At 37.7% G+C, this 27,969-nt stretch overlaps 1 protein-coding gene across 1 annotated transcript; it reads right to left on the bottom strand.

Annotated features, from left to right (window-relative positions):
* Positions 1 to 757: 757 nt before the first annotated feature.
* On the bottom strand, positions 758 to 27,969 carry gnrhr1 (gonadotropin releasing hormone receptor 1; the record flags this gene model as incomplete). Its single annotated transcript, XM_079828628.1, has 4 exons — positions 27,481 to 27,969; positions 14,558 to 15,080; positions 4,233 to 4,440; positions 758 to 1,164 (listed from the first exon to the last, which is right to left on the bottom strand). The coding sequence occupies exons 2-4, from the start codon at positions 15,077 to 15,079 to the stop codon at positions 758 to 760; spliced, it is 1,137 nt and encodes a 378-aa protein (XP_079684754.1). The 5' UTR covers position 15,080; positions 27,481 to 27,969.

Here is a 27,969-nt window from a genome sequence, read left to right as displayed (position 1 = left end):
AACATTTTTGCATATATATAGTGTTTCTTGAGTGAAGAAAGATGCTGTACTTATTAAATAACCAGTTATTTAAAACTTGAATCCAAAATGTGACCCTGGACCACAAAACCAGTCATAAGGGTCAATTTTACACATTATGAAAGCTGCATAAATAAGCTTTCCATTGATGTATGGTTTGTTATGATATGACAATATTTGGTTATTAGATACAACTATTTCAAAATCTGAAATCTGAGGGTGCAAAAAAATCAAAATATTGAGAAAATCACCTTTAAAGTTGTCCAAATGAAGTCCTTAGCCATGCACATTTACGGTAAATGTTTAAAATATCTTCATGGAACATGATCTTTATTTAATATCCTAATGATTTTTGGCGTAAAAGAAAAATCGATAATTTTGACCCATACAATGCATTGTTGGCTATTGCCACAAATATAGGACTTATGACTGGTTTTGTTCTCCAGGGTCACAAATGTGTGCGGCATTTAATTCAAGATAGAGGTGGGTGGAGTTATGAGGTTTGACTGACAGTTTGAGTTTGAGGTTTAGTCACAAGCTCTTTTTAATCATTTTCATTGGTTAAATGTTTGCAAAACCCACAGACAGACATAAAGGCTGACCAGTATTAATGATTTTCCGCCCGTCAGCGACGATATATAGATGTCTGGACAGGGAGTGAAAGCTCCATATTTCATGTTAAGAGGGCGAAATCCACACCTCAAATTGTAACCTTAGCTCACTGAGGTGTCTTGACCCTCTAGGCTTGTTGTCCGCTGGGCTGGTCACCGCTTCCGAGGTCCGACTCGGCTTCTACGCTTGCGCCCCTTCTCCTTGCGGAGAGTCGGTCCAATGATTTAGGAGAAGAGTTTTGATTCCTTCTGCAGAAGCAGCCGACTATGTCCGCTCGGAACGAGGGTGTGTAGAAACCATAGATGACCGGATCGCAGCACGTGTTGAGGTTGCCAAAGACGAAGAGGGCGTGGTGGACGTATTCCGGCATCAAATGCAGCATTCGAGGCTGGAACCAGTACCAGATGCCGAGCAGGTAGTACGGCGTCCAGCACACCACAAATGATGCCACAATGATGATGGTCATCTTCAGGGTCTTCATGCGTGCCTTCGGGATTATGTCGGCTCCAGTGCGTCTCAGACAAGGTTCCCCACCTAAAAAACCAAACATAGGTTAGGAGAGGACAAGTGAGGCATGTGGTGTCTGACCCAGAAGCAATTTTATACAATCTCTGCTTTCTAATAATATGAATTACACATCTTGCTTGTATCTAAAAATTCTTAAACCAAGATGCATTTATTTAAGAAGCAAAATGACTAAAGATATTAAAGGGATAGTTTACCCAAAAATGAACATTGTTGTGGGGGCACCACTGACTTCCATATGAGGGAAAAAAAATACTGTGGAAGTCAATTTGGTTACAGACATTCTTCAAAATATCTTCCTTTATGTTCAGCAAAACGAAGAGATTTATACAGGTTTGGAACAACTTAAAGGATTAATTCACTTAAAAATGGAAATTTCCTGATATTTTACTCCCCCCCATGCCATCCAAGATGTTCATGTCTTTCTTTCTACAGTCGAAAAGAAATTAAGGTTTTTCTCCACATAATGGTTTTCAATTGCAACCAAAAGGTTGAAGGTCTAAATCAATGCAGTTTCGAAGGGCTTCATTGATTTGGACCTTCAACATTTTGGTTGCAATTGAAAAGATTATCATGATTATTATGTGAGTGTTTTCTTCAAAAAACGTATTTTCTTTTCGACTGAAGAAAGAGAGACATCAACATCTTGGATGAGATGGGGGGTGAGTAAAATATAAGGACATTTTCACTTTGAAGTGAACTAATCCTTTAAGGATGAGTAAATTACAGAATTTAAATTTTTGGGTGAACTATCTCTTTAAGTCTTGTATTCTGAAAAAAAATCATCAAAACTGAGTCTCAAAAATGAGACCAATTTATCCTTATAGGAAAAATATGGGGCATATAAAACAGGCTTAATAGACCACTTGTAACATATTTCTGCAGTTGTTTTTGAAATACAACCCCTCCTTGTGAAAAATCTGTAATGTTACATATATACGACATTGGGCGTTTATGATAATTTTTTTGTTACATATATGTTACATTGGGCATCAGTTAAAAAAAAAACATTTCATAATTTTTTGGCTAAATAACTGTTTTTTTCTGTTTCTTTTCTTTTCCACAATATATATCAAAATATTCAAAATTATTAACAAAACATATCAAGCCATGGACGGCTCTTCCAACACTTATCCCCTGCTTGCTGATTTTAAGAATCATTGTTGTCAGTGAAATGTAGACATGCTAGTAGAGTCTGAAAACAGTTGCGTGACATATTGTCAGCCACCATGGTATGTCACTTTGTCATTTTCCCAAGTTGCTATGCATGATTTCCTGGCATTTGGTGCAGATCATGCGCAGATCAATACCAATCAATATTTCCATTTTTTTTCAACAGTGCTGTTAACATTTTTCTGAGTCCCAGATTTTATATAACACATAGAGAAAGTATATAACACAAAAAAAAATATTGAATCAGCTAAATTAATTGAGCAGCTCATTAATATTTTTCTTAATATGACAAATACATCACATCAAAATTCCACCAACTGTTGTAAGGTTAACATTCCGATGTGACATATATGTCACCACAATATTTTCGTAACTTGTTTTATATCAATTTGTTTAAGAAATTTATTAAAATCGGGTTAAGTGTAATTTATGATAAGTTATTAAAATGTTAGAATTGTTGCATGGTTTGAAACAAACCTTTAGTAACAAAAACAAGCGTTTTAAAAAATTGCAGACACTGCAACATGTGCTAACCAGACATGCCACCATTTTGGAAATGTTGCCATGGCAACAAAAATGCACAAATTGTCACATGACTGAACCTGGGTGTTCCTGTGTGCACTTAGGGACTTCCTGAGTTGAAATTTAGGGATATTGCTTTAAAAAGACCTTTCCAGATAATCACCAGTGTTTGTGACACCCGTGTCACTGTGGGTTCTTATGGGTTAAAACAAACCTAGTGGGGTCAGGAAAATAAACTTGAAAACAAGATTATTTTATAGTACCCCAGTTTTTTTAAAGCACAAACTCGCTCAATTTTGATGATTTCTTTCTCTTTTTTCCAGAAAACAAGACTTTATGGTTGCACTTTAATTCAGGGTCCAGTTCTCATTATTAACTAACTATTAACTATGACTTTTGCCCCAGTAAACTCTTAATTACTGCTTATTAATAGTTAGTAAGGTAGTTGTTTAGTTTAGGCATTGGGTAGGATTAAGGGATGTAGAATATGGTCATGCAGAATAAGGCATTAATATGTGCTTTATAAGTGCTAAAAAAACAGCCAATTTCCTAGTAATATGCATGCTAATAAGTGAGAATTGGACCCTAAAATAAAGTGTTACCGACTTAATATATTAAGTAATTTTTTTCTATTGTACTTTGATTTAAGATTGTTTAGATTTTTGTACTACATTATGCTACCAAACTCTTGTCAAGATAATCAATCAGTTTGTCATATAAACTTGTTTGAGAGAAAATGGCCCTAAAGATTCCAAACAATTCACTGAATTTAAAATGATTCTCAAAACCACAATTATATTTAGAAATCTGTAATAAAACTAAAGTAATTTGAGTAAAAGTTGAATATACACAAGTGGCCAAAAGTAATGTCCGGAGTGGATATTTGTTTAAATATACCAAACAACAACAACAACAACAACAAAACACTAAATTTAGGTACAAATTTTTGCCAAAATTATTTAGCAAAAAAGTACAACTACAGGTTTTATTTTACTGTGCGAAAAAATGCATAGAAAAAAAAAACTCACCGAAAAAGAGCATATGTTGACTACAACATAATCAATATTTATATGTCAGTGGTTCTCTCATTTTTGCATGCATTCATAATTCCATTGTATGACAGCCAGGCCAAAAATTATGTGTGGACAATTTGGCATGTTTCATTGCGTTATCACAAATAAATCTATTCACTTCAAGCACAACTAGCAATAACACATTTTTAATAATATCTGAATAAAGGTAGAAGACGTCAATTTTCCTAGGCCAGACATCACTTCTGGCCACTACTGTACATCAGAGGTAGAGAACTATGGGGATTTGGATGCAGTTACGCTGTATATCAATGACAGGTACCATGACAGAAGAGAGCAAAAGTCAGTTACCTTTCCCTTTACCACAAGGCATCTGGCGGTTGATTTCCACGAGGATTCGGGTATAGCAGAAGCTCATTACCAGTAGGGGGAACACATAGAGGGTGACAAAGTGGAACATGTTGTAGGCTGTTTCCTGCCAGCGCTGCTGGAAGCTTCCATGTGTTACACACTGCACAAAGTCAACCCCTTCAGCCTTAATTGCCCTGAAAATAAATAACTGAAACGATAAAAAGCAGTTTATAAAAAAAGTGTCACACTTGCTGTGTATATAATCCAAAAGACGAGAGGAAATGAAAGCAAAAGGCAATTTAATGAACACAGTAACACACTAGCAATACATTATCAACATCAATGCAAGACAAAGGACTGAAGAAACTGAGGGCTTATATACACAGGGATGGCAAGTAACAGAACAACGAACAGGTGATGTCTAGTCAGGAACCATATTAACAAACAAGTTAAATCTAGGTCAAACTAAACACAGGGTTTGACAAAACAGACAGCTCTGACTTGGGTTTCTATATCTTTTCAAACTCATCAGAGTTACGGTTTTCAGTAAATGGACGATCAAAACTACGAAAAATCCCATAAACTTTCATGGAGGGGGACAAAACTTTAAAAAGTATTTAAAGGGTTCCTTCAGTGATTTGGCATTAGGCTTTGTATATGTAGAAACCTGGTAGTATATTCAAATTATGGTACTTTCCCCCCTCATATCCCCCTGTGAAAAGAGAATTATGCATTTTATTTCTGGAAAAAAGCCTCCGATGACACTAATATCGTCATTTTGCGTCATCTGAAGATTTTTTGGCCAGAGGCTAAAGACTACAGCCACTAGATGGAGCTGTTCCGCATGTTTTCAACCCGCCCATAGCGGAGAGATCTCACGAACAGAATGTAATGCCGCGTTCCAGGCAACCCGTAACCCGTGTTTTTCCAACCTTCTACCCGTGAAAGTGGACTGGAACGGCAGCCAAACCCGTGACTTCCCACACGTGAACTCGTACTAGATCAACGTACTCCCAGTTACGAGTTTTGACGTCACATAGCTCGCGAAGCAACAATGGCAGCCCCCTACGGATGCAGTGTTTATGAAACAAATATACAAATAACGTCAAATAAAAGGTATAACAGCTTTTCTTGCCGTCTGCGCTGTTTCTCTCTTCCGTTTCCCTCAAATAAGCAAGGAGTAAGCACCTTTGGCGATAGAAATGATTGTAAATGAGCATACACCCCGTGCGGTCCGCCACGCTTTGTTTACATCAAACTACCACACTATTCCTTGCGCTCAGGCAGTTTGGCGTGACTTTGCCTGGAACACAACAAAGTCGTGAGTCGTGGTTTGAAGTTGTAATTTACGGGCTCAAAAACCTGCCTGGAACGCAGCATAAGACACAGACGGCCGCACGGACATTCATAACGGAGCGATGCAGAGCAAAGTGAGTGTTTCAACTTTTCAATGAATTCCTGTGATAGTTTAGCTTCCATATGCGATCTGAAAACGTGCCAGACTGGCGCTTAACGTTACCTCAGCTCTGCTCAGCTCATCGTGATGAATGAAATCTGACACTGCTGCGTTTGTGCCGCGACTTTCGTTCGGCTCACTCACACTTTATTGAAAAGACACGTTCAGTTTTTAATTGTAGTGTTTATTCTCTAACTGAACAAAATGATTGTATTACTATGAAGATCAAAACGACGGTGTGCGGAGTGGCCTCGTAGGGCAAGTGCATTCTGGGAGTTGTTGTCTTTCATCCACATGAGACAAAAATACATTTTCTATCTTTTCTCAGTCTAGAAGGCACCAAATTCAAAAACAATTTCACATTTCTACTGCATAAATGACCCAGTTTAAATACAAAGCTTAATGCTAAATCACTGAAGTAACCCTTTAAGCTTCATCCACAAATCGCATACTGTCTGAGTAGGTACTACATTTGAATTTACTTCACGACTGTTAAAAACGTACGCTCTATATAGTATGAATAAAAGTATGTAATTTGGACGTACTACATCTGCCATGTTGTTACTGTCATGTGACCAGTTATGTAGCTTCACTTCCATTTATAAATCCCCTCCCGTGGCCTGATGGGATAGTAAAGTGTCCATCGAATGCGCACTTCAGAATCTCGGCGGAAGTAGGAGGTCATCTGGGGACTTCGAATACTGTTTATTCGGATATATACTCTGTAAGTATTCGATTTCGGATGCAGCACAAGTATCTATCAATAGCAAAGCTTAGCAACTAGCTTGGGACATGCTGGTAATGTGCTAAAACCAAGTGTAGGCTACTGCACACTTGGTCCTGAAAAGTGAAATCAAAGCACTTTGATCGCCCCCTGGTGGCAGCCTGCAGGATAGGTCAAAAAGCCCGCCCTCTCCATGTAAACAAATGGGATGCGAGCCAAACTAAAAAATCCAATGTTTTCACAAAGATCGTTTCTGTCATTTTAGGTAGTTCGGATTACGCTGACATATGTTCAAGTGTCCGTTTTTCCAATAAATTTGGTTTGAGTTAGTTATTTGATGCTATAAAAATGGGGTGTAACATCATGATTGACAGCTGTGCTCTTGTTTGGACTTGGGCTCCGAACTATGTAATCAGCAATAACCATTACTGGAATATTTTGTCTTAATTTCTCTTCAGTGGAAGGAAGCGGAGACGTGCTGTCCATCTTTTTTTACAGTCTACGGCTGAAACATGCTAGTAACATGCTAATTCATGCTAGCAAACATGCTAATCCATGCTAGCAAACATGTTAATTTGTGCTAACAACATTCTTTGTGTTAGAATCATGCTAACAAACGTGTAAAACATGCTAGCAACATGTTAAACATGTTACAATCATGCAAGAAATGTGCTAAAACATGTTAGCAAAATGCAAAGATAATGCTACCAATGTGGTAAAAATTTCTAACTCATGTTTATAATGTGCTAATTCATGCTCAAAACTTGCCTGTGACATATTTAGTCATGTTAAAACATGTTAGTAAAATGCTAAGATAATGCTAGCAATGTGGTAAAAATTGCTAACTCATGTTTATAATGTGCTAATTCGTGTTAGGATCATGCTAGTAACATTCTAGGTACATGTTAGCATTGTGTTAAAATGTTCTAGCAACATGTTAATTAATGCTAGCAAAACATGCTAATTCGTTCTATAATCATGCAAGTAATATGTTAAAACATGTTATAAAAAACATGGTAAAGCACGTTAGAAACATGTTAGCACTGTGCTAATTAGTTCTAGCATTTTAGCAATGTGTTAAATCATAATATAAACATGTCAGCAATGTGTTAAAACATGCTAGCATTGATCTATTTCATGTTGGAAGCGTGCTAAAACATGTTAAAACATGTTATGATCATGCAATCAATGTGTTAAAACATGTTAGTAAAATGCTAAGATAATGCTAGCAATGTGGTAAAAAAAATGCTAACTCATGCTTACAATGTGCTAATTCATGTTAGGATCATGCTAGTAATATGTTAAAACATGTTATAAAAAAAACTGGTAAAGCACTTTAGAAAACATGTTAGCACACTGTCCTAAATAGTTCTAGAAAAATGTTAAAGCATTTTAGCAATGTGTTAAATCATAATAACATGTCAGCAATGTGTTAAAACATGCTAGCAACATGTTAAAAAAATATGTTAGCAGTGACCTAATTCATGTTAGAAACGTGTTAAATCATGTTAAAAAATGTTAACAAATGTGCTAATTCATGCTCAAAACTTGCCTGTAACATGTTAAGTCATGTTAAAACATGTTACAATCATGCAAGTACTGTGCTAAAACATGTTAGTAAAATGCTATGATAATGCTAGCAATGTGGTAAAAATTTGCTAACTCGTGTTTACAATGTGCTAATTCATCTTAGGATCATGCTAGTAACATGCTAGGTACGTGTTAGCATTTGCGTTCAAATGTTCTAGCAACATGTTAATTAATGCTAGCAACATGCTAATTTGTGCTAGAATCATGCAAGTAACATGTTAAAACATGTTATCAAAAACATGGTAAAGCACGTTAGAAACATGTTAGCACTGTGCTAAATTGTTCTAGAAAAATGTTAAAGCATTTTAGCAATGTGTTAAATCATAATATAAACATGTCAGCAATGTGTTAAAACATGTTAGCAAACATGATAAAACATGCTAGCAGTGATCTAATTCATGTTAAAAAAAACTTGTTAAATCATGTTAAAACATGTTAGAAAATGTGCTAATTCATGCTCAAAACGTGCCTGTGGCATGTTTAGTCATGTTAAAACATGTTACGATCATGCAAGCAATGTGTTAAAACATGTTAGTAAATGCTAAGATAATGCTAGCAATGTGGTAAAAAATGCTAACTCATGCTTACAATGTGCTAATTCATGTTAGGTTCATGCTAGTTACATGTTAGCATTGCGTTAAAATGTTCTAGCAACATGTTAATTAATGCTAGCAACATGCTAATTCATGCTAGGATAATGCTAGCAATAGGCTATGTTAAAACATGTTATAAAAAACGTGGTAAAGCACTTTAGAAACATGTTAGCACTTTGCTAAATAGTTTTGGAAAAATGCTGAAGCATTTTAACAATGTGTTAAATCATAATATAAACATGTCAGCAATGTGTTAAAACATGCTAGCAGTGATCTAATTCATGTTAGAAACGTGTTAAATCATGTTAAAACATGTTAGCAAATGTGCTAATTCATGCTCAAAACTTGCCTGCAACATGTTTAGCCATGTTAAAACATGTTACGATCATGCAAGCAATGTGCTAAATAGTTCCAGAAAAATGTTACAGCATTTTAGCAATGCGTTAAATCATAATATAAACATGTCAGCAATGTGTTAAAACATGTTTGCAACATGCTAGCAATTATCTAATTCATGTTAGAAACGTGTTAAATCATGTTAAAACATGCGTGATCAAGGAAATATATACGTAGATTCCTCATTCGACCGTTAAGCGCAGGCACTAATGAGGCACCTATGTATATATCTATGATTGCGCCAGTATTTTGACCTTATTCGCAGGAAGATATGGCGGTCTGGAGAGCTGATGACATCCGTCTGATAATAGGTGAAATAACAGCATAAATACTACTTGGTTTCTCACAGAAACTGATCGTTTTGTGTCTTAAGACATCAATGTGTCACCATGAGCCGCAGGGTTTAATTTGAAGTTGTCTAATCTAATAGAATTGGAGCCCATTCACATGCATTATACGACTGACAGACGGCAACGGTTGGAGTCAAAAATGTGTGTTCTACTAAAATGTGTGTTCTACTGAAGAAACAAAGACACCTAAATCTTGGATGCCTTGGGGGTAAGCAGAAAAACATCAAGTTTTTGGGTGAACTATCCCTTTAAAACATGTTAGCAAACATGCTAAAACATGCTTACAGCGTGTTAAATATGCTAGAAACTTTCTAAAACATGTTTAGCCTACAACATTATATTGATTTCTTTCAGTAAAATATTCAAACTTTCAGAGAAGGCTTTGTCAAACCAACATCAAAGTTTGTCATCAAATTTGTTATTGCATGGAAAAGATCAGCCAGGACAGCCTTCAGAATTTCACCTTTTGTTTTTTACAGGGGAAAAAAGAAAGGTTGGGACCAACATGAGGGTGAGTGAACGATTTGTATTTTTGGGAGAACTAATCACTTTGTAATCAGCTGATTAAGTCTTGATATTGACAGATTTTTCAACTGTTCTGCGTAAAAAATATTAGCATGTCTTCTACAAATAGCTAAATCATGTGTATTGCAAACCTTCAAAGAACCCAAATACACCTATTTGTATCGTTTTACACATTTTGCAACAGCAAGCCAAAGGATTTTCATGCCATGGCTGCTTGTATTGGGATGTTAAAAATCTCCTTAGTGTTGCTGTTGCTTCCATTGTTGGTGTTTCCCTTTACATTTGGGCACTATTGAATGTCAAATGTATTTTTAATAGGGAGAACACATTCTCTGCATTATTTTTCCATGTGACATACTTCTCTATATTCTCCTACACGATTAATCAGGTAGCACACGGTGTGACAGAGGGAAGCCCATTTTGTTCTCCGGGGGGAGATGTGTGAACAGAATACAGGAGTGAGATGCCTAAGATATATTGATATCTACAACTCACCACCCACTCCGTCTCATTGTTGGATCTCTTTCCCATTATCCATGGCCACCTAACTGACCTTGTCTCAGACAGGCTTCTTTATCTCACTTGCAATTATTTTAAATGACATGGCCACATCCACAGGCTGCTAAAAACGACATTAGTGGAATTAAGTGTGTGGAGAGAACCAAAGACACATTGACGAGATTCAGTCAGGCATTTTAAAGGTTACAGAAAACGCCCTGGGACTGGTAAAGCCTGACTAATAGGATCTATAATCAATGCAGCAAGTGCTCACTGAAGAGTCACTGTCCCAGGGTCAGTCATTGCACCAGTTTAAGCTACAACTGATTGGTTAAAGAAATACTTAAGCTTAGATGGCAATCAGGGAATGTGTGTGGTCGACTGAAAGTGCAATTTCCCTAACAACAAATGACATCCACCATTTCAGTTTGAAAGAAAGCTAAACTCGGTTCAAGTTTGGCTATGTGCCACTACTCAAAGGTGTAATGTTTGCACCTCCAACTGGAATTGCACGACATGTTTCCAGGACTCTTTGTCCATCTGTCATTGTTGGGATAAACATGTACCTCCTCATGCTACTTATTGAACCAGTGTTATGTTGGTCTAGTTGGGATACATTGCATTTTTCTGGGAAATCAAGTTACAAACGGCTTGCTAAAGCTGAGGCTTTTCTCTCGAATTGCTCAACGATTTTCAACATGTGCATGTTTCAGGTCTATCTTGTGGTCAAAAGGATGAATAAGCGCCTAGCAAACAGCTTTGTGCGGCAGGTTTTACATTCAGTTTACAACTGATTGTTTAACAACTTTTGATTTTATTTATAGGGGTCATTGTCAGGGTTCTGTCACTTCTGTCTAGTTTATTCATGGTTTTGTGACAGAGCCCTGAGACTCCTGTATTGTTTGTCTTGTCTTGTGTGAGCGCGCAGCTTTGAGAATGCTCGAGCTGCATGCTCTTCTGTCCTTGTGTTTTGTGTGCGGGCGTGGTGTTCGGATCCCAGCACTTCGGTCTAGTTTGGGTTTCAGTTTTGTGTTGGGATTCGGACATTCATGCTCCGCGTGTTTGTTTTGTCACTCTGTCTTGTCACGTGAGCGTGTGCTCTTCTGTCTGTGTAGCACACGGTTCATGTTTACATCGGCCGTGTGCTTTCATGTTATGTTTTGTCTTATGTTGTGTAGCACGTGGTTGGTGTTTTTCACTGGCTACGTGCTACGTCATGTTGTCATGTTTTTGTGTGAACATGCAGCTGATGAGTTCTCATTAGCTGCATATTCATGTCATGTTTGGTGTGAGCACATGTCTTGTCAAGTGTTTCTTTGTGCCATGTGCTCGTGTCTATTGTCTAACCCCGCCCACCTTGTTTCCTGATTATTGGTTAATTTGCCCCACCTGTCTTCCTTGTTACCCTCTTTTGTTTGTTCCCTATTTAATCTCCTTGTGTTTGCAGTCCAGTGCGGAATCGTCGTCTTATTTACCTCATGTTTCCCTGCTCCCGTCAAGCCAAGCTCAAGCCAAGCTCAAGCCAAGCCAAGCTCAAGCCAAGCTCAAGCCAAGCTCAAGCCAAGCTCAAGCCAAGCTCAAGCCAAGCTCAAGCCAAGCTCAAGCCAAGCTCAAGCCAAGCTCAAGCCAAGCTCAAGCCAAGCTCAAGCCAAGCTCAAGCCAAGCTCAAGCCCAAGCCCAAGCCTTGTTTTTCCCCCTCGGGTAGTTTTGTTTTGTCTTGTTTTTTGTTTTATTATTATCATTAAAAAGCCCATTTATCTGCACCTTTGAGTCCTCGCCTCATCCCTACACCAACCCTGACAGTCATAAACTGCATTATTTTATTATTTTATAATGTTTCCTTGGGTGCACTTGTAATGTTAGTTTAATTTTTACACCTACTCTGATATTAGCTCTCTGATTTGAACGCTGTTTGAAAGGGCGTGTCTGCAGTGTAAACGCCCACTGCTGTGATTGGCTGCTGTGAGACTTCAGTGTAAACGGCCACTGCTGTGATTGGCTGCTGTGAGACTTCAGTGTAAACGCACACTGTTGTGATTCGGCTGCTGTGAGACTTTAGTGTAAACGCCCACTGCTGTGATTGGCTGCTGTGAGACTTCAGTGTAAACGCCTACTGCTGTGATTGGCTGCTGTGAGACTTCAGTGTAAACGCACACTGTTGTGATTGGCTGCTGTGAGACTTCAGTGTAAACACCCACTGCTGTGATTGGCTGCTGTGAGACTTCAGTGTAAACGCCCACTGCTGTGATTGGCTGCTTTGAGACTTCAGTGTAAACGCCCACTGCTGTGATTGGCTAACATCTTTGCATATGAAATAGCTAAGTAATGTTTTTACTATAACGACAGAGCGATGCGTCATAATCTGAAGACCACACCCACCGGGGGGGGGGGGGGTACAATCAAAAGTCTCCATTGACTTTGTATTGCGTGAAGCGCCTCCTTGTCATTTCTGACTTATAACATAAAACAGAACAATGTCTAAAAGCTGATATGTGTAAAGCAAACAAGCTAAACAAAAACCAGAACCAAAAACCCAGAAGTTTTTATAAGCTGTTGACCCCAAAAATGAGCGTTTAAGGACACAAAAGTCGATACAGGCAATTGATACAGAGCGGCACACTGAGAACTACAGCCACTAGAGGGGAACGCAATCAGAGACAGGAGATATAATATATAAAACTGACATTTGGGTTTTTGACTTAACAGTGACAAAATGTTTACTGCACACATAGGCATACTGAGGCATACTGAGTGTCAGGATCCCAAAATGTACCCAATCTTCCTGCTGATGCTTCACGTCTTATCGCCTGTATCCACTTTTGTCTCCTTAAACACAAATTTTCTGGGTCGACAGCTTATAAAAACTTATTTCTGTGTTTTTTAGCTTGTTTGCAGTACACTTCGTCACATATCAGCTTTTAGACAAAACATTTGTGTATAAGGAGTGTCGCTGATTGCGTTCCCCTCTAGTGGGTGTTGTTCTCAGTGTAATATAACATGTCGTGCTCTGTCTCAATTGCCTGTATCCACTTTTTTTGTACTTAAACGCTCGTTTTTTGGGTCAACAGTTTATAAAAACTTCTGGGTTTTTGGTTCAGGGTTTTGTTTAGCTTGTTTGCTGTACACTTTGTCACATAACAGCTTTTAGACATTGTTCTGTTTTTTGTTATAAGTCAGAAATGACAAGGAGGCGCTTCACGCAATACAAAGTCAATGGAGAGCATTGGATTTTGGTTACACATACATATAATCAGTACATATCAAACGATATGTAACAGCAATAGTGACACAGCAAAAAAAAAAAAAATTACTCACATAAGTGTCACATAAGTGTAGAAGGCACAGCATCGTTTTTTTATTTTATTTCAGTCTCTCTGCAAATTCAGCATCAGAAGGAAGGTTATGCAGCAACTGTGTTTTTCCAAAACCTGGCACTACACAACATTTTGCACTCTTCAAAGGCATGTTTATTGCTTAGTTGCTTGTTAGATCCAGTGTTAGTGTCAGGTAAGTTATTTATTTCCCTACTGCTACTTGTCTTGCGTGGATCAGTGGGTGTGGCTGCAGTGGTAACGATGATGAAGTAGGTGTTGATCTTCTGCAGAGGCGGTCTTTCACCCATCTATCATGGATAGACACTTTCCACAACGAGTCGTTCTCTGGGCTTGGTTACAATAAAAGCTGTTTTTGGACTAACAAGGACGTTTTCAGTTCTGAAACTTGCAGGATATTCTTATAGTATGATGACCTCTTATATGTCAAAAGCTCAAGGAAAATTTTATTTCTCAATTCATGACCCTTTTAACTTATTTGAAGTTATTGCCATAGCGATAGCTATCAAGCAATTTGGGTGTTTTTGGCACTACAAATTTTATTAAAAAGACCAGTATTAATTATATACACTCACCTAAAGGATTATTAGGAACACCTGTTCAATTTCTCATTAATGCAATTATCTAATCAACCAATCACATGGCAGTTGCTTCAATGCATTTAGGGGTGTGGTCCTGGTCAAGACAATCTCCTGAACTGAAATGAAAATGAAAAAAGACACTCATCACCTTTAACAAGTGTTTTCAAACAATAACATTATCATCCATCTATAAATCCTCAGAGACAGTTTTGTGCTGCTTCATAACAAGACAAGTCCCACACATGACAACTCCAATTAAAATGACATCTTGTTCCCTTACCTGTGGAGAGGCGAGCAGGATGCTGAGGATCCAGGCAGCCAGCAGCATCCTCCTGTTCCTGCGACCGGCATCCAGAGCTTCTAGTGGGTGCAGGATTGCATGGTGCCTGTCCAGACTCACCACCACCAGGATAAACGCTGACGAATGCATGGCGAAGAGCTTGAGGAAGCAGAGGAGCTTGCACATGGCATTGCCAGCATACCACTGCACTGTAATATTCCATATGGCGTCGAGTGGCATCACCACAAAAGTCATGACCAGGTCAGCGGAGGCCAAGCTGGCAATGAGTGGCCGCAGGTGGGAGGCCAGGCGGCGTCCTCGCCCCCTGGTCACGCTGATCAACACTGAGAGGTTGCTGATGGCTGCGAAGACAAAGAGCACCAGGGTGGCCGCCACACGGAAGCGAGCGGCCACAGTGAATGTGGGTGTCTCCCAGTCAGAAGCAAAGGAGGCGTTCGGCAGAGAGGAGTTTTCCCAAATGCATGTGGGACTCGCTGACAGGAGAGACACGTTTACTGACATCCTGTAAAGGGGAAAAAAGAAAATGTTGTTGCATGGTAAAGGCTTTTTGTGATACTCAAATGTATAATTATTATAATAGTCTAATAGTCTCTGAAAAAAGTCTCTTATGCTCACCGAGCCATTATTTATTTGATCAAAAATACAGTAAAAACTGAAATATTGTGAAATATTTTTTATAATTAAATGTAGCCGTTTTCTATTGTAATATATTCTATGATACATTTATGATCATTGCTGAAAACAATTGAGCTGCTTAATATTTATGTCAAAACTTTAAAACCTTTTTTGGTATTTAATAAATAAAACATTCAAAAGAACAGCATTTTTTTTGTAACATTTCAAATGTTTTTGTCTGTCATGAATGTCTTGCTGAATGAAAGTAATTTAGGTATATAGATAGATAGATAGATAGATAGATAGATAGATAGATAGATAGATAGATAGATAGATAGATAGATAGATAGATAGATAGATAGATAGATAGATAGATAGATAGATAGATAGATAGATAGATAGATAGATAGATAGATAGATAGATAGATAGATAGATAGATAGATAGATAGATAGATAGATAGATAGATAGATAGATAGATAGATAGATAGATAGATAGATAGATAGATAGATAGATAGATAGATAGATAGATAGATAGATAGATAGATAGATAGATAGATAGATAGATAGATAGATAGATAGATAGATAGATAGATAGATAGATAGATAGATAGATAGATAGATAGATAGATAGATAGATAGATAGATAGATAGATAGATAGATGAATGGATACAAAATTAGACAGACAGACAGTGGGGGCTAAATCACATTGTGAAATAAATGCTTTTCTCCAAAACACTTTAGCCACAATAATTGGCAACCTTTTATTAAATACTTTTTGCAACCTCCTTTTGCCAAAATACAGTTTTTTTATTCGCTTTGGTACTATTTTTAAGGTGTACATTTTCAAAACTCTAAGTACAAAATCCAAACTGATCACACTTGTAACACAGCTAGTCATTCTTTCAAAACCTGATCTCATGCTTTCATTCATTTGCACATATTTTCATTCCATATAATCATAGTTTCAAACACAAGATTATTGTAATATGTAATGAGAACATGGTTTAATCACTGAAACACAACAGTGTGATCTTCTTTCAGTTTAGTACTTTTATCAGTTAATTCAACAGCAAACAATGCTCATTCAACATCAACATTTGATGTTTCAAATCCCCCTCGTTGCTGAATCAGTAACACAGGCTACAGATGCCACATAAGAAAATACGCTTGCATTACCTAACTTATGAAACTGAATCCATAATGTTTGTAACAGTATCTATTCAAAAGGTCAAAAGGTGTGATGAAGTTACGACATGGCCATGAGGTTCTGTGCTATAACAGAGTTAGCTGCCAATAAATGTTCTCACTGGACCATATGACCAGGGGCGCCGCTAAGGGGGGGAAAGTTAGGACGATTCTAAGAGCCCACGCACTTTTAGGACCCCCAGAGATTGGTTTTATTAGCAGTAACAGTACTAGTAGTAATGTAATGAAATTATAAATGTATAATCTACCAAAGAGTTACAAATATAACACAATTAAGGCTTATTTCTGCATTTCCGGCAAAATACAGCAAATGCTCCACTCACGAACCAATCACGCTCACGGGTAAAACGACATTTGCTCAATTCCCACTCCGACATGAAATTTCTCTGTATTGTAGGCTACTATACTTGTTGTAGCCATTAAGAATAGGTATTTAGTTTTATATTTATATTTAAATATTTTAATGTTATTTTTTTATGTCTATCTTTGTTGTCAATCTGTCAATCTATGTTGATTATGAAAAGTGAACAGCATGAGTAAGAAAGAACACATCATAAGATGCGCAATGCCAGGAGACATGGAGTGGGTCAGTTTTGTTTTGTAGAAAGCCTTTCTTTAAAGTAAAATTTGTTTTGTATCTTAATTTTAATCAATGTTTCATCAGCCAATTGGGGCATTCTGGGTTGAGTGAACTGAGCTTAATTGGTCAGTATTATTAAAGATTTTGGATAGCTAGGTTGGTGCGGTAGGGGGCCTTACATCATATTCTTTCATAGGGCCCAAAATTGCTAGCGGCGCCCCTGGATATGACTGAATCTATACTGTAGCTGACCTTTATAAGGGTGACAGTAATGTGACAGCCTCTACTATGGTAATCTGTTTACAGTATCCACTGTAATGTAAAATGCTGTATTTGATGCCATCTGTCTCCCCTCTTCTGATTTCTGATCAGTCTGATGTTACCGTTTACTATTTCCACTCCCTTATACTCTATTCTGCTCTATTCACAAATTGCAAATATTTCCAAAGACATTATGATTTTTATACTGTACAAACTCTATATTCTTTCCCCTTACCCATCACAGAAAAACTTCGGCATTTTTACATTTTCAAAAAAACTCATTCTGTATGATTTATAAGCTTGACCAAAAAATGTCCCCACAAGGACAAGGATTTAGGATATTGCCAACAATGTAGAGTTTACCAGGCCACACACACACACACTTTTACAGTTTTTCTCAGTCCCTTTGGTACATTTCTCAGATCAGAATTGAAATTCTCAAAACTACCCGTTCAATCTTCACATCATTGTGTCACTTGTGCACATCAAAAAAGCAGTTTCTCATTTCTTTGAACAAGTTGCAAATGAGTTTGTACATCCATGCAAATGACTATGCTGTTTCCTACATTATCAAAATGTATTATAATGGGTCTCTGTTGAATAGTCTCACCCCCCACAACATTTAGGCATTAGTTCATAGCATAAGTCTTTACATGCAAAATGGTTGAACAAGTTGTCATAATATGTCAACCATATTTCTATACATTTCCATAAGACTTTCTTTCTAAAGATATTCGCTGTGATGTGGATGAGAATTTGTGGCCTAACAGACAGGAAGACTGCACTGTAATTCCTACAGCACTGCATGTACAGTTTTCCCTAAGGAGATTGTCCTATGTTCACATTTCTACTTTTGTTTTTTTGTTTGTTTTTCTTTGTTCTATGCAGTGCTGTCTTCTCCTTTCTGTATCGCAATGACATGGTCTGTCAACAAATGACAGTGCAAACAGTAAAAGCGTAAATGTGAATCTTGTCCAGTCTCTTGCAATCAAACTCCCACATACACTAAGGTGTAACCTACAATTTACAATAATTGTCATCAAAACTGTAGCCATATATCAGAACATCCCTCCAGAGTAAACTGTTATATTGACAACATGACTAAGCAATTTGACTGTCTTATCCGTAGACAATGACACAAGGACTTGTGATTCTGATGGCACTGACATGTTCATTGACACAGATATTTACTTTTGAGAGATGAACTAAGGATTTTGAGCAAGAGACTGGCTTTTGCAGGTAATCCATGGTGTTTTGCTATTTGTACAAATTGTTTTGAGGAATGCACTTACTGTTATGCAAATGTCGAGGATGATTCGAGAAATGTACAAAAGCGGCTGAGAAAAACTGTAATCACACACACGCCTTATAATCTAAGATAAATCGCTTATAATGTAAAAAATAATTAATTTCATATGGTTTCCCATATTGGAAATTGCAAACAAAGTAGAAAATATGTCTATATAATCAATATCTATAGAAATCTATTGGGGTACCAAATGATTCATTGACTAACCATTACATAACAGACAAATGTATTAAACTGAACGAGATAAGATGCAAATCAAAAGTTTGATAGTAAGAGCTTTATGAAAGGCAGTTACTGTGAATGAAACATTTATAAAGATGAAACCCTTATTTTGTGTAGTGAAAAGGACACTTTGTGGTTTTGTGTATTGTCCTAACACAATTGAAAATATGCTGAAATGTTTGAAAAAAGTGCACTTTTGATGATCTGTTGTGATAGCGCTACACTCTCAGAAAAAAAGGTACAGGGGAGCAACAATTTTGTTAATTGGGGAACAAAACGTATAACTGTACCTTTGAAGGTACACAATTGGTGCTTAGGGAACAATTATACCCCAGTTTTCCTCTACTTAGAACAAGGGTAGGCAAGTTTGGTCCTTTACAACCCTGAAAGACATCTATAGAAGCTCTTATTGAGAATTAACAGAGGTTTAGATGTTGTTTTATTGTAAATAAATAATATTGTAAATAAATAATATTCACCAAAAATACTTTCTTGCCATAGATCAGACATTCTGAATTCTGATTTTTAAATACATTCCAGGGGCAAAAAAGTTTAGGCGCATACAGATATCAAGAATCAGCACATGAATCTCAACAAATGATGACATACTTAATGCTGCAATGCATGCTGGGAGCCATGAGTTTTATACTGTGGTGGCTTAGTAGGGTTGGAGCTAAACTCTGCAGGACATCAGCTCTCTAGGACTGAACTTGCCTACCCCTGACTTAGAGTTACAGAAAAGGTACCACCCCAGTGACGGCCACTTGTACCTTAAAAGGTAAAATTTTGTACTCTTTTTTTGAGAGTGTATGAGTTTTGAAAATGTACACCTTGCTTGTGAAAATAGTACCAAAGCGAAAAACTGTAACAGCTCTGAGCTTTCTCACATAATGCCGGATGAGTTTGGAGAACACCTGACAAGAGATCAGAGAGCATTCCTCCATACAGAATCTCTCCAGATCCTTCAGTTCCATGTTGGTGCTCCTTCTCTTCAGTTCATCACTCATTTTCTATAGGGTTCAGGTCAGGGACTGGGACAGTCATGGCAGAAGCTTCATTCTGTGCTCAGTGACACATTTGTGTGTTGATGTTTGTTTTGGATCATTGTCCTGATGGAAGATCCAACCACGGCCCATTATAAGATTTCTAGCCGAGGCTGTCAGGTCTTGATTTTTTATCTGTTGGTATTTGCTAGAATCCATGATACCATTTGGTACCCGTGGGCATGGAGTACTTATTATCCCCGTTTGCACCAAACCAGATGGTGGGTTTGCTGACAAAAAGCTCTTTTTATAGTTTCATCTGACCACAGACCCAGTCGTGTCTGACAGCTGAATATGCTGGAGATTGTTTCTGGATGAGCGAGGAGGATTTTTCTTGAAACCCTCGCAAACAACATGTGGTCATGTAGGGGTTGTTTGATTTTTTTTTCTGACGCCAAGACTTAAATAATCTCCATCTGTCATCTTGGAGAGTCTTTGTCCACTCAAACTGTGACTGATATAAGCAAACATTAGGCTGATATAGACACACGTCCTCTTCCAGGCAGATTCGTAACATCTTTAGTTGATTGGAACTTCTCAATTATTGCCCTGATGGTGGAAATGGGAATTTTTAATGCTTTTGCTATTTTCTTACAGCCTCTTTCCTTTTTGTGAAGCTCAATAATCTTTAGCTGCATGTCAGAACTATATTCTTTGGTTTTACTCATTGTGATGAATGATTAAGGGAATTTGTTTTTTGTGTTTAGCTAGACAATTTCATGTCCCTAGTCACCCTGGTGTGCTAAAAATATAAATATTACAGTTTTTCTCAGTCGCTTTGGTACATTTATCGAATCATCCTCGACATTTGCAAAACAGTAAGTCAATTTCTCAAATCAATTCGTACAAATAGCAAAACACCATGGATTACCTGCAAAAGCCTCTTGCTCAAAATCCTTAGTTCATCTCTCAAAAGTAAATATCTGAGTCAATGAACATGTCAGTGCCATCAGAATGACAAGTCCTTGTGTCATTGTGTACGGATAAGACAGTCAAATTGCTTAGTCATGCTGTCAATATAACTGTACTCTGGAGGGATGTTCTGATGTAAATATGGCTAAAATTTTTATGACAATTATTGTAAATTGTAGGTTACAGCTTAGTGTATGTGGGAGTTTGATTGCAAGAGACTGGACAAGATTCACATTTACGCTTTTACTGTTTGAACTGTCATTTGTTGACAGACCATGTCATTGCGATACAGAAAGGAGAAGACAGCACTGCATAGCACAAAGAGAAAAAAAAACAGAAAAACAAAAGTAGAAATGTGAACGTCTAATGGAAATGTATAGAAATATGCTTGACATTTTATGACAACTTGTTCAACCATTTTGCATGTAAAGACTTATGCTATGAACTAATGCCTAAATGTTGTGGGGGGTGAGACTATTCAACAGAGACCCATTATAATACATTTTGATAAACAAGACATAAGCAACTGATAATGTAGGAAACAGTTGAGAATTGTACATAATCATTTGCATGGATGTACACAAGCATTTGCAACTTGTTCAAAGAAACTGCTTTTTTGATGTGCACAAGTGACACAATGATGTGAAGATTGAACAGGTAGCTTTGAGAATTTCAATTCTGATCTGAGAAATGTACCAAAGCGACTGAGAAAAACTGTAATGGGAATATAATGGGAGATATTTTACTCATAAAAAATCTAGGGTGCCAATAATTGTGGCCAATGTGTTATGGAGAAAAACATTTATTTCATAATGTGATTTCCCCCCAACTTTCCATTCTTTTACTTCAATGAAAGGTTCGATTTTTGCAAAGTTTATTTTTACAGCCATCTTTGATCATATTTACCAGGGGTGCAAATAATTCTGACCACACATGTAGATAGATAGATAGATAGATAGATAGATAGATAGATAGATAGATAGATAGATAGATAGATAGATAGATAGATAGATAGATAGATAGATAGATAGATAGATAGATAGATAGATAGATAGATAGATAGATAGATAGATAGATAGATAGATAGATAGATAGATAGATAGATAGATAGATAGATAGATAGATAGATAGATAGATAGATGATGATAGACAGACAGACAGACCAATCGATCGATCGATCGATCGATCGATCGATAGATAGATAGATAGATAGATAGACAGACAGACAGACAGACAGACAGACAGACAGACAGACAGACAGACAGACAGACAGACAGACAGACAGACAGACAGACAGACAGACAGACAGACAGACAGACAGACAGACAGACAGACAGACAGATAGATAGATAGATAGATAGATAGATAGATAGATAGATAGATAGATAGATAGATAGATAGATAGATAGATAGATAGATAGATAGATAGATAGATAGATAGATGATAGACAGACAGACAGACAGACCAATCGATCGATCAATAGATAGATAGATAGATAGATAGATAGACAGACAGACAGACAGACAGACAGACAGACAGACAGACAGACAGACAGACAGACAGACAGACAGACAGACAGACAGACAGACAGACAGACAGACAGACAGATAGATAGATAGATAGATAGATAGATAGATAGATAGATAGATAGATAGATAGATAGATAGATAGATAGATAGATAGATAGATAGATAGATAGATAGATAGATAGATAGATAGATAGATAGATAGATAGATAGATAGATAGATAGATAGATAGATAGATATGGATGGATGATGACAGACAGACAGACAGACAGACAGACAGACAGACAGACAGACAGACAGACAGACAGACAGACAGACAGACAGACAGACAGACAGACAGATAGATAGATAGATAGATAGATAGATAGATAGATAGATAGATAGATAGATAGATAGATAGATAGATAGATAGATAGATAGATAGATAGATAGATAGATAGATATGGATGATGATGATAGATGATAGATAGATAGATATGGATGGATGATGATAGACAGACAGAGAGAGAGACAGACAGACAGACAGACAGACAGACAGACAGACAGACAGACAGCCGTAGATTATTGGCATTGTTTTAAGCATTTTACTAATTTCCTTTCTAAAATTCAGCAAAATGTTCTTCCAGACATGAATATTCTAATCACATCACCACTTAGAGACCCTGATTATCATTACATGACTGTCACCACCACAGAGGCATTTGTCCCCTTTATGACTTTTCACCCAGACGTCCATCACCCCCCAGTCTAACCTCCTCTGCCTCTACGGCGCCCATGCATCTGCCGTCTCATCTCTACAGATAAGAAACTCTTGCCAGGGGCCTTTTTTCACTCCGGATCTCTTCTGGCAAATAGGGAGACCTTGGCTAAATGGCAGGGAGATAGATTACACCTCAGCGGGTTTTAAAGGTCTATATATAAACCCCCGACACAACTACCAGGGCTCTGTGCTGAGATTATGCACAGCCGACTCAGGCTGAATGAGATTCGCATCCAAGTAATTCACATGCACAGTACAGTACAGATGTTCTGCTGCCGCGTTCAGCATGCTTGCTGATATCTCATTTGGCCCCTCTACACCTTTATGATAATATTTTAATTAACTAACAAAAATGAGTTCAATTATTTCTCATTGAGTGATTATGTGACAAGATAAAGTGACATATGGTTCACATTCTGAAGACATCATGAAGACAAAAGATGATTTAATGGTTGAGGGTCCCTGCGCTGGCTCTGGTTTTGATATAAATGCCCCATCATGCTGACTAATGTCTGTTGTCAGTATTTCCCTTCGCTCTGAAAGTGATATTGTATTTTGTATAGCTGTAGTCAGGTAAACCGCATGCAGGTGATAGATTGAGAGAACCCTCGTGAACACGACCTCTGCTCCATCCTCCCCTGTCTCTGCACTCCCACACCAAATTGCACAGCGGTCCAGGAATACATCTCACTGTCACTGCGACTGTTCTTCATGCTTGACATGAAATATATTCTTTTGACCTGGAGAATTGTATTTTTGCCTCTTGCGAAATCAATATGCATTTAAAAAAAAAAAAGCCATAATATTTATTTTTTTGGGGGGCGGGGGGTAATCAAACAAGACTATGAATTAGAGCTGTTATAATAGATGATATCCTTGGCATCGCTGTCATCCTGTTTCTATGACAGATTGTTTAAATGATTTCCTGGACACCACTAGATTCATGGCAGCTTTGCACTCCTGACTCTTAATGTTGGTAAACATTATGCAAATATATGCAAGGAAGAGTGTCAGCTATCATAACTCTTTGCAATATAGCATAAGTGCTGTCTTGAATATGCAAATCTTAAAGGGTTAGTTCATCCAAAAATGAAAATTCTGTCATTAATTACTTACCCTCATGTCGTTCGACACCCGTAAGACCTTCGTTCATCTTCGGAACAGAAATGAAGATATTTTAGTTGAAATCTGATGGCTCTGAAAGGCCTCCATTGGCACAATGGCACGGTTCACTCTCAAGACCCTTAAAAGGTACTAAAGACGTCGTTACAAAGTCCATCTCACTACAGTGGTTCTACAATAACTTTATGGAGTGACGAGAATAGTTTTTGTGCGCAAAAAAACCCTAAATAACGACTTATATAGTGATGACAATTTCAAAACACGGCATCATGAAGCTTCGAAGTGTTATGAATCAGTGAGTCGATTCAGCAGTTTGGATCGCCAAATTTCAGTAGTTTGGCGGTTTGACGCGCGATCCGAATCATCATTCGCCTCACTGATTCAGAACGCTTCGAAGCTTCATGATGCCGTGTTTTGAAATTGTCATCACTATATAAGTCGTTATTTAGGGGTTTTTTGCGCACAAAAACTATTCTCGTCACTCCATAAAGTTATTGTAGAACCACTGTAGTGAGATGGACTTTGTAACGACGTCTTTAGTACCTTTTAAGGGTTTTGAGAGTGTAAAGTGCATTGTGCCAATGGAGGCCTTTCAGAGCCATCAGATTTCAACTAAAATATCTTCATTTGTGTTCTGAAGATGAACGGAGGTCTTACGAGTGTCGAACGACATGAGGGGAAGCAATTAATGATTCAGTGAGAGAGCAGTCCAAACTCATTAAAGTGGATTCAGGCCGTTTGGCAAACGCGTTTGAGCCATTCATAATTTAGAACATAATGTAAGCATCAAAATGTGCGCACTGCACAGTTCAGTTACACAGTTTAACTTCTTGAACCTAATGCTTAAACTGAATATATGATTTTTTTTTTTTTAAATATCCACATAAACTACAAATTGTTTGTCACTATAGCAACAGTACACCCCGTTAATACCCCCCTTGCGACGGGCCTGACTGTGGGCTTCGGATAAAGGTTAAATAACCTACACACAAATATGTCTAAATGCTGTTTAGGTAATTATCCTTGTAAACATTCGAATATGTCTTAAGTGAATGTAAACACTGAGAAGGAGTGTGTGTGTGTGTGTGTAACAGTATATTGGGCCAATGCAGCTCTTAAAGGGACAGCAGCCTAATAAATCTGCTGCAGTCATTAATGTTAATCAAACAAGAAAAGACAAAGATGAAATCACTCACTGCTCTTAAATGAATAAACTCTAAAAAACCTTAAGCACTATTTATTTAATTTGTATTTTTGTTCTGTTGTATTTTTTTCATGTTTTTTAAAAAAAATGTTGTGCCCCTATTATGGATTTTTTGTAACATAGTTCTAAGTGAATGAAAACATCCTGCAAAGTTTTAAATCTGAAAGTGCATCGTATATAAAGTTATTGTCTCTTAAAAGTAAGAGTCGACGAGTCAATTAAACAGTCAGTTGTGATTGGTCAGATGACCCAGTCAGTTGTGATTGGTCAGATGACCCAGTCAGTTGTGATTGGTCAGATGACCCAGTCAGTTGTGATTGGTCAGATGACCCAGTCAGTTGTGATTGGTCAGATGACCCAGTCAGTTGTGATTGGTCAGATGACCCAGTCAGTTGTGATTGGTCAGATGACCCAGTCAGTTGTGATTGGTCAGATGACCCAGTCAGTTGTGATTGGTCTACTGCGTGCCGCACATATCGGAAACAGAACGCCTATCACCATTACTGGATTACGGCTTGTCAAGTGTGGAATATTTTATACAGTGTATGAACAGACGTGGCATCAATTTTGCCTTCTAGCGAGTCTGACGAGGAAACGTCCAGAGTTGCTGATGAACCAGAAAGTCAGTCGCAAACACGACTGGAGTAGGACCTTTCTCAAAATGTCAATGTAGTTTATGGCACTTCAGGCCGATATGCGCTGCACGCAGTAGACCAATCACAACTGACTGGGTCATCTGACCAATCACAACTGACTGGGTCATCTGACCAATCACAACTGACTGGGTCATCTGACCAATCACGCAGATTAGCGTCACACAAAGGAGGGGTTTGGGAAAATGAATCATTGAGCGAATCCTTTGGGAGGCGTTGAGCAAATAAGGTAAACATAAATGCATATTATAAGACAATGAAAGTGTTGTTTGACCTTGCATGCATGTAAATCTGTTGTTGGGGACTCCCAAAACTAAAAAAGGAACCTTTCATATGCCATAATCTTTGTTCTTATTGTACTGCTGACTGTTTACTTGTCTTCTGAAACTGTTTTGAGGACTTTTAATTACATTAATTATTTGTTTTTGCTGAAGTATTGATTTGACTCATATCATGAAATAAGACTTTGATTATATCCACCTATAATCATGATTTCAACCAAAATAAACATTTTTATGATTTTTGCCATAATCGAGCACCCCTACTTCAAAATATCTTCCTAACAGAAGAAAGAAACTCATACAGGTTTGGAACAACATGAGGGCGAGTAAATGATGACAATATTTTCATTTTTGGGTGAACTATCCCTTTAAGGGCTGTTCGGAATGCACAATCAGAAAACAGCCTGACTTTTAAATATCTTTCTTACTTTCTCTTACACACTGAAGTGGTGGATTCATCATACGATAGTTCAATTGTTATCATAATCTCTGAAACTTGCCCCTGTGAATTTGCGTAATTATATTCATTTTCTTGCTCACATAACTAATGACTTGGAGCCATCTAATTAAGATAGCGGTGATGAGAATATTAAGATTGCATGGCAAATTAATGTGCGAGTGCATGGGCTGATATTTGCGGAGTGGCATATAAAAGAAGAATTTATAGTCTGACTGATGAGAATGAGAAGAAATGTATTTTCTCACATTTGCCTATATTGGACATCTTTGTTGGATGTTTACTTTATCAGCATAGTCATGCAATGTCCAGAAGATTCTGACAAAATATGGCATGAAGCACGTGTGTAATAGCACAAAACGGCATTTGATCATGCGCTTCATCAGCTTCACCTGAGCATATTTTATTAATGCATGCCAGATATTGGTGCGGTACGCTTAAAAAAAATAATCTTCATTACATCAATGACAGTTTTCCTTGCATGGCTCACCTTACAAACTTTCATGAAAACACCTGATACACATGCAGGATTCATTAGGGAAAGTTTTTTTGGTCCATACACAGAAGTGATTCTGAAATCCATCTAGACAGCATTTATGGACATCATACTGATAAACATCAAATTGATTATCATGCACTGTGATGCCAAGAAATGCTGTCAAGGTATGCTTTTTAGGATTCTCCTCGGTAACATCATTACACTATAGCCTGCTCTTACATAGGACAGTGATAGAGTTAGACTTACCTGTCTGCTGCAATATGTGATTTGTAGATGAATCCATGAATGTTTCACTCAGTTGTTTATATTTTGGACATATGCTCCTGTAGAGAAAACAAGCGCAGTTCGTTCAGCAGTCGGTTAACATGTCGTGTTGATACGCGGGTAAATCCACGAGAAGTCTCTCGTTCTCCTGCAAAATCCCCGCATGAGCTTGACGGCACCATGGACTCCTGTAGGGAACAGTTTGCCGCAGTCAATGGTTGTTCACTCTTCAGGGTGATATCGATGATCTCCCGACTCCCGGTCAAAAGTTTGGTTGCTTGACGCTTTAGGCACTTTTTAAGAAGCTACATGTTGTTTTATTCGCACTTTTTGCCAAAAGCCGAGTGTTTAACGGACTCGCGGAGCTGTCCAGTTCTGAAGAGTCTCCAGTGGAAGAAGCCACGAGCTTCACTGTCTGAACAGAGGCAGCCGCAGCCAGCGCTGCTTCACCTTCAGACACACTCACTCATC

This window comes from Gobio gobio, assembly GCF_949357685.1.
Source record: "Gobio gobio genome assembly, chromosome: 11".
NCBI classification, from domain to species: Eukaryota; Metazoa; Chordata; class Actinopteri; order Cypriniformes; family Gobionidae; genus Gobio; species Gobio gobio.
Note: the sequence above shows the minus strand (reverse complement) of the source record. Positions and strands in the feature narration are given on the sequence as shown.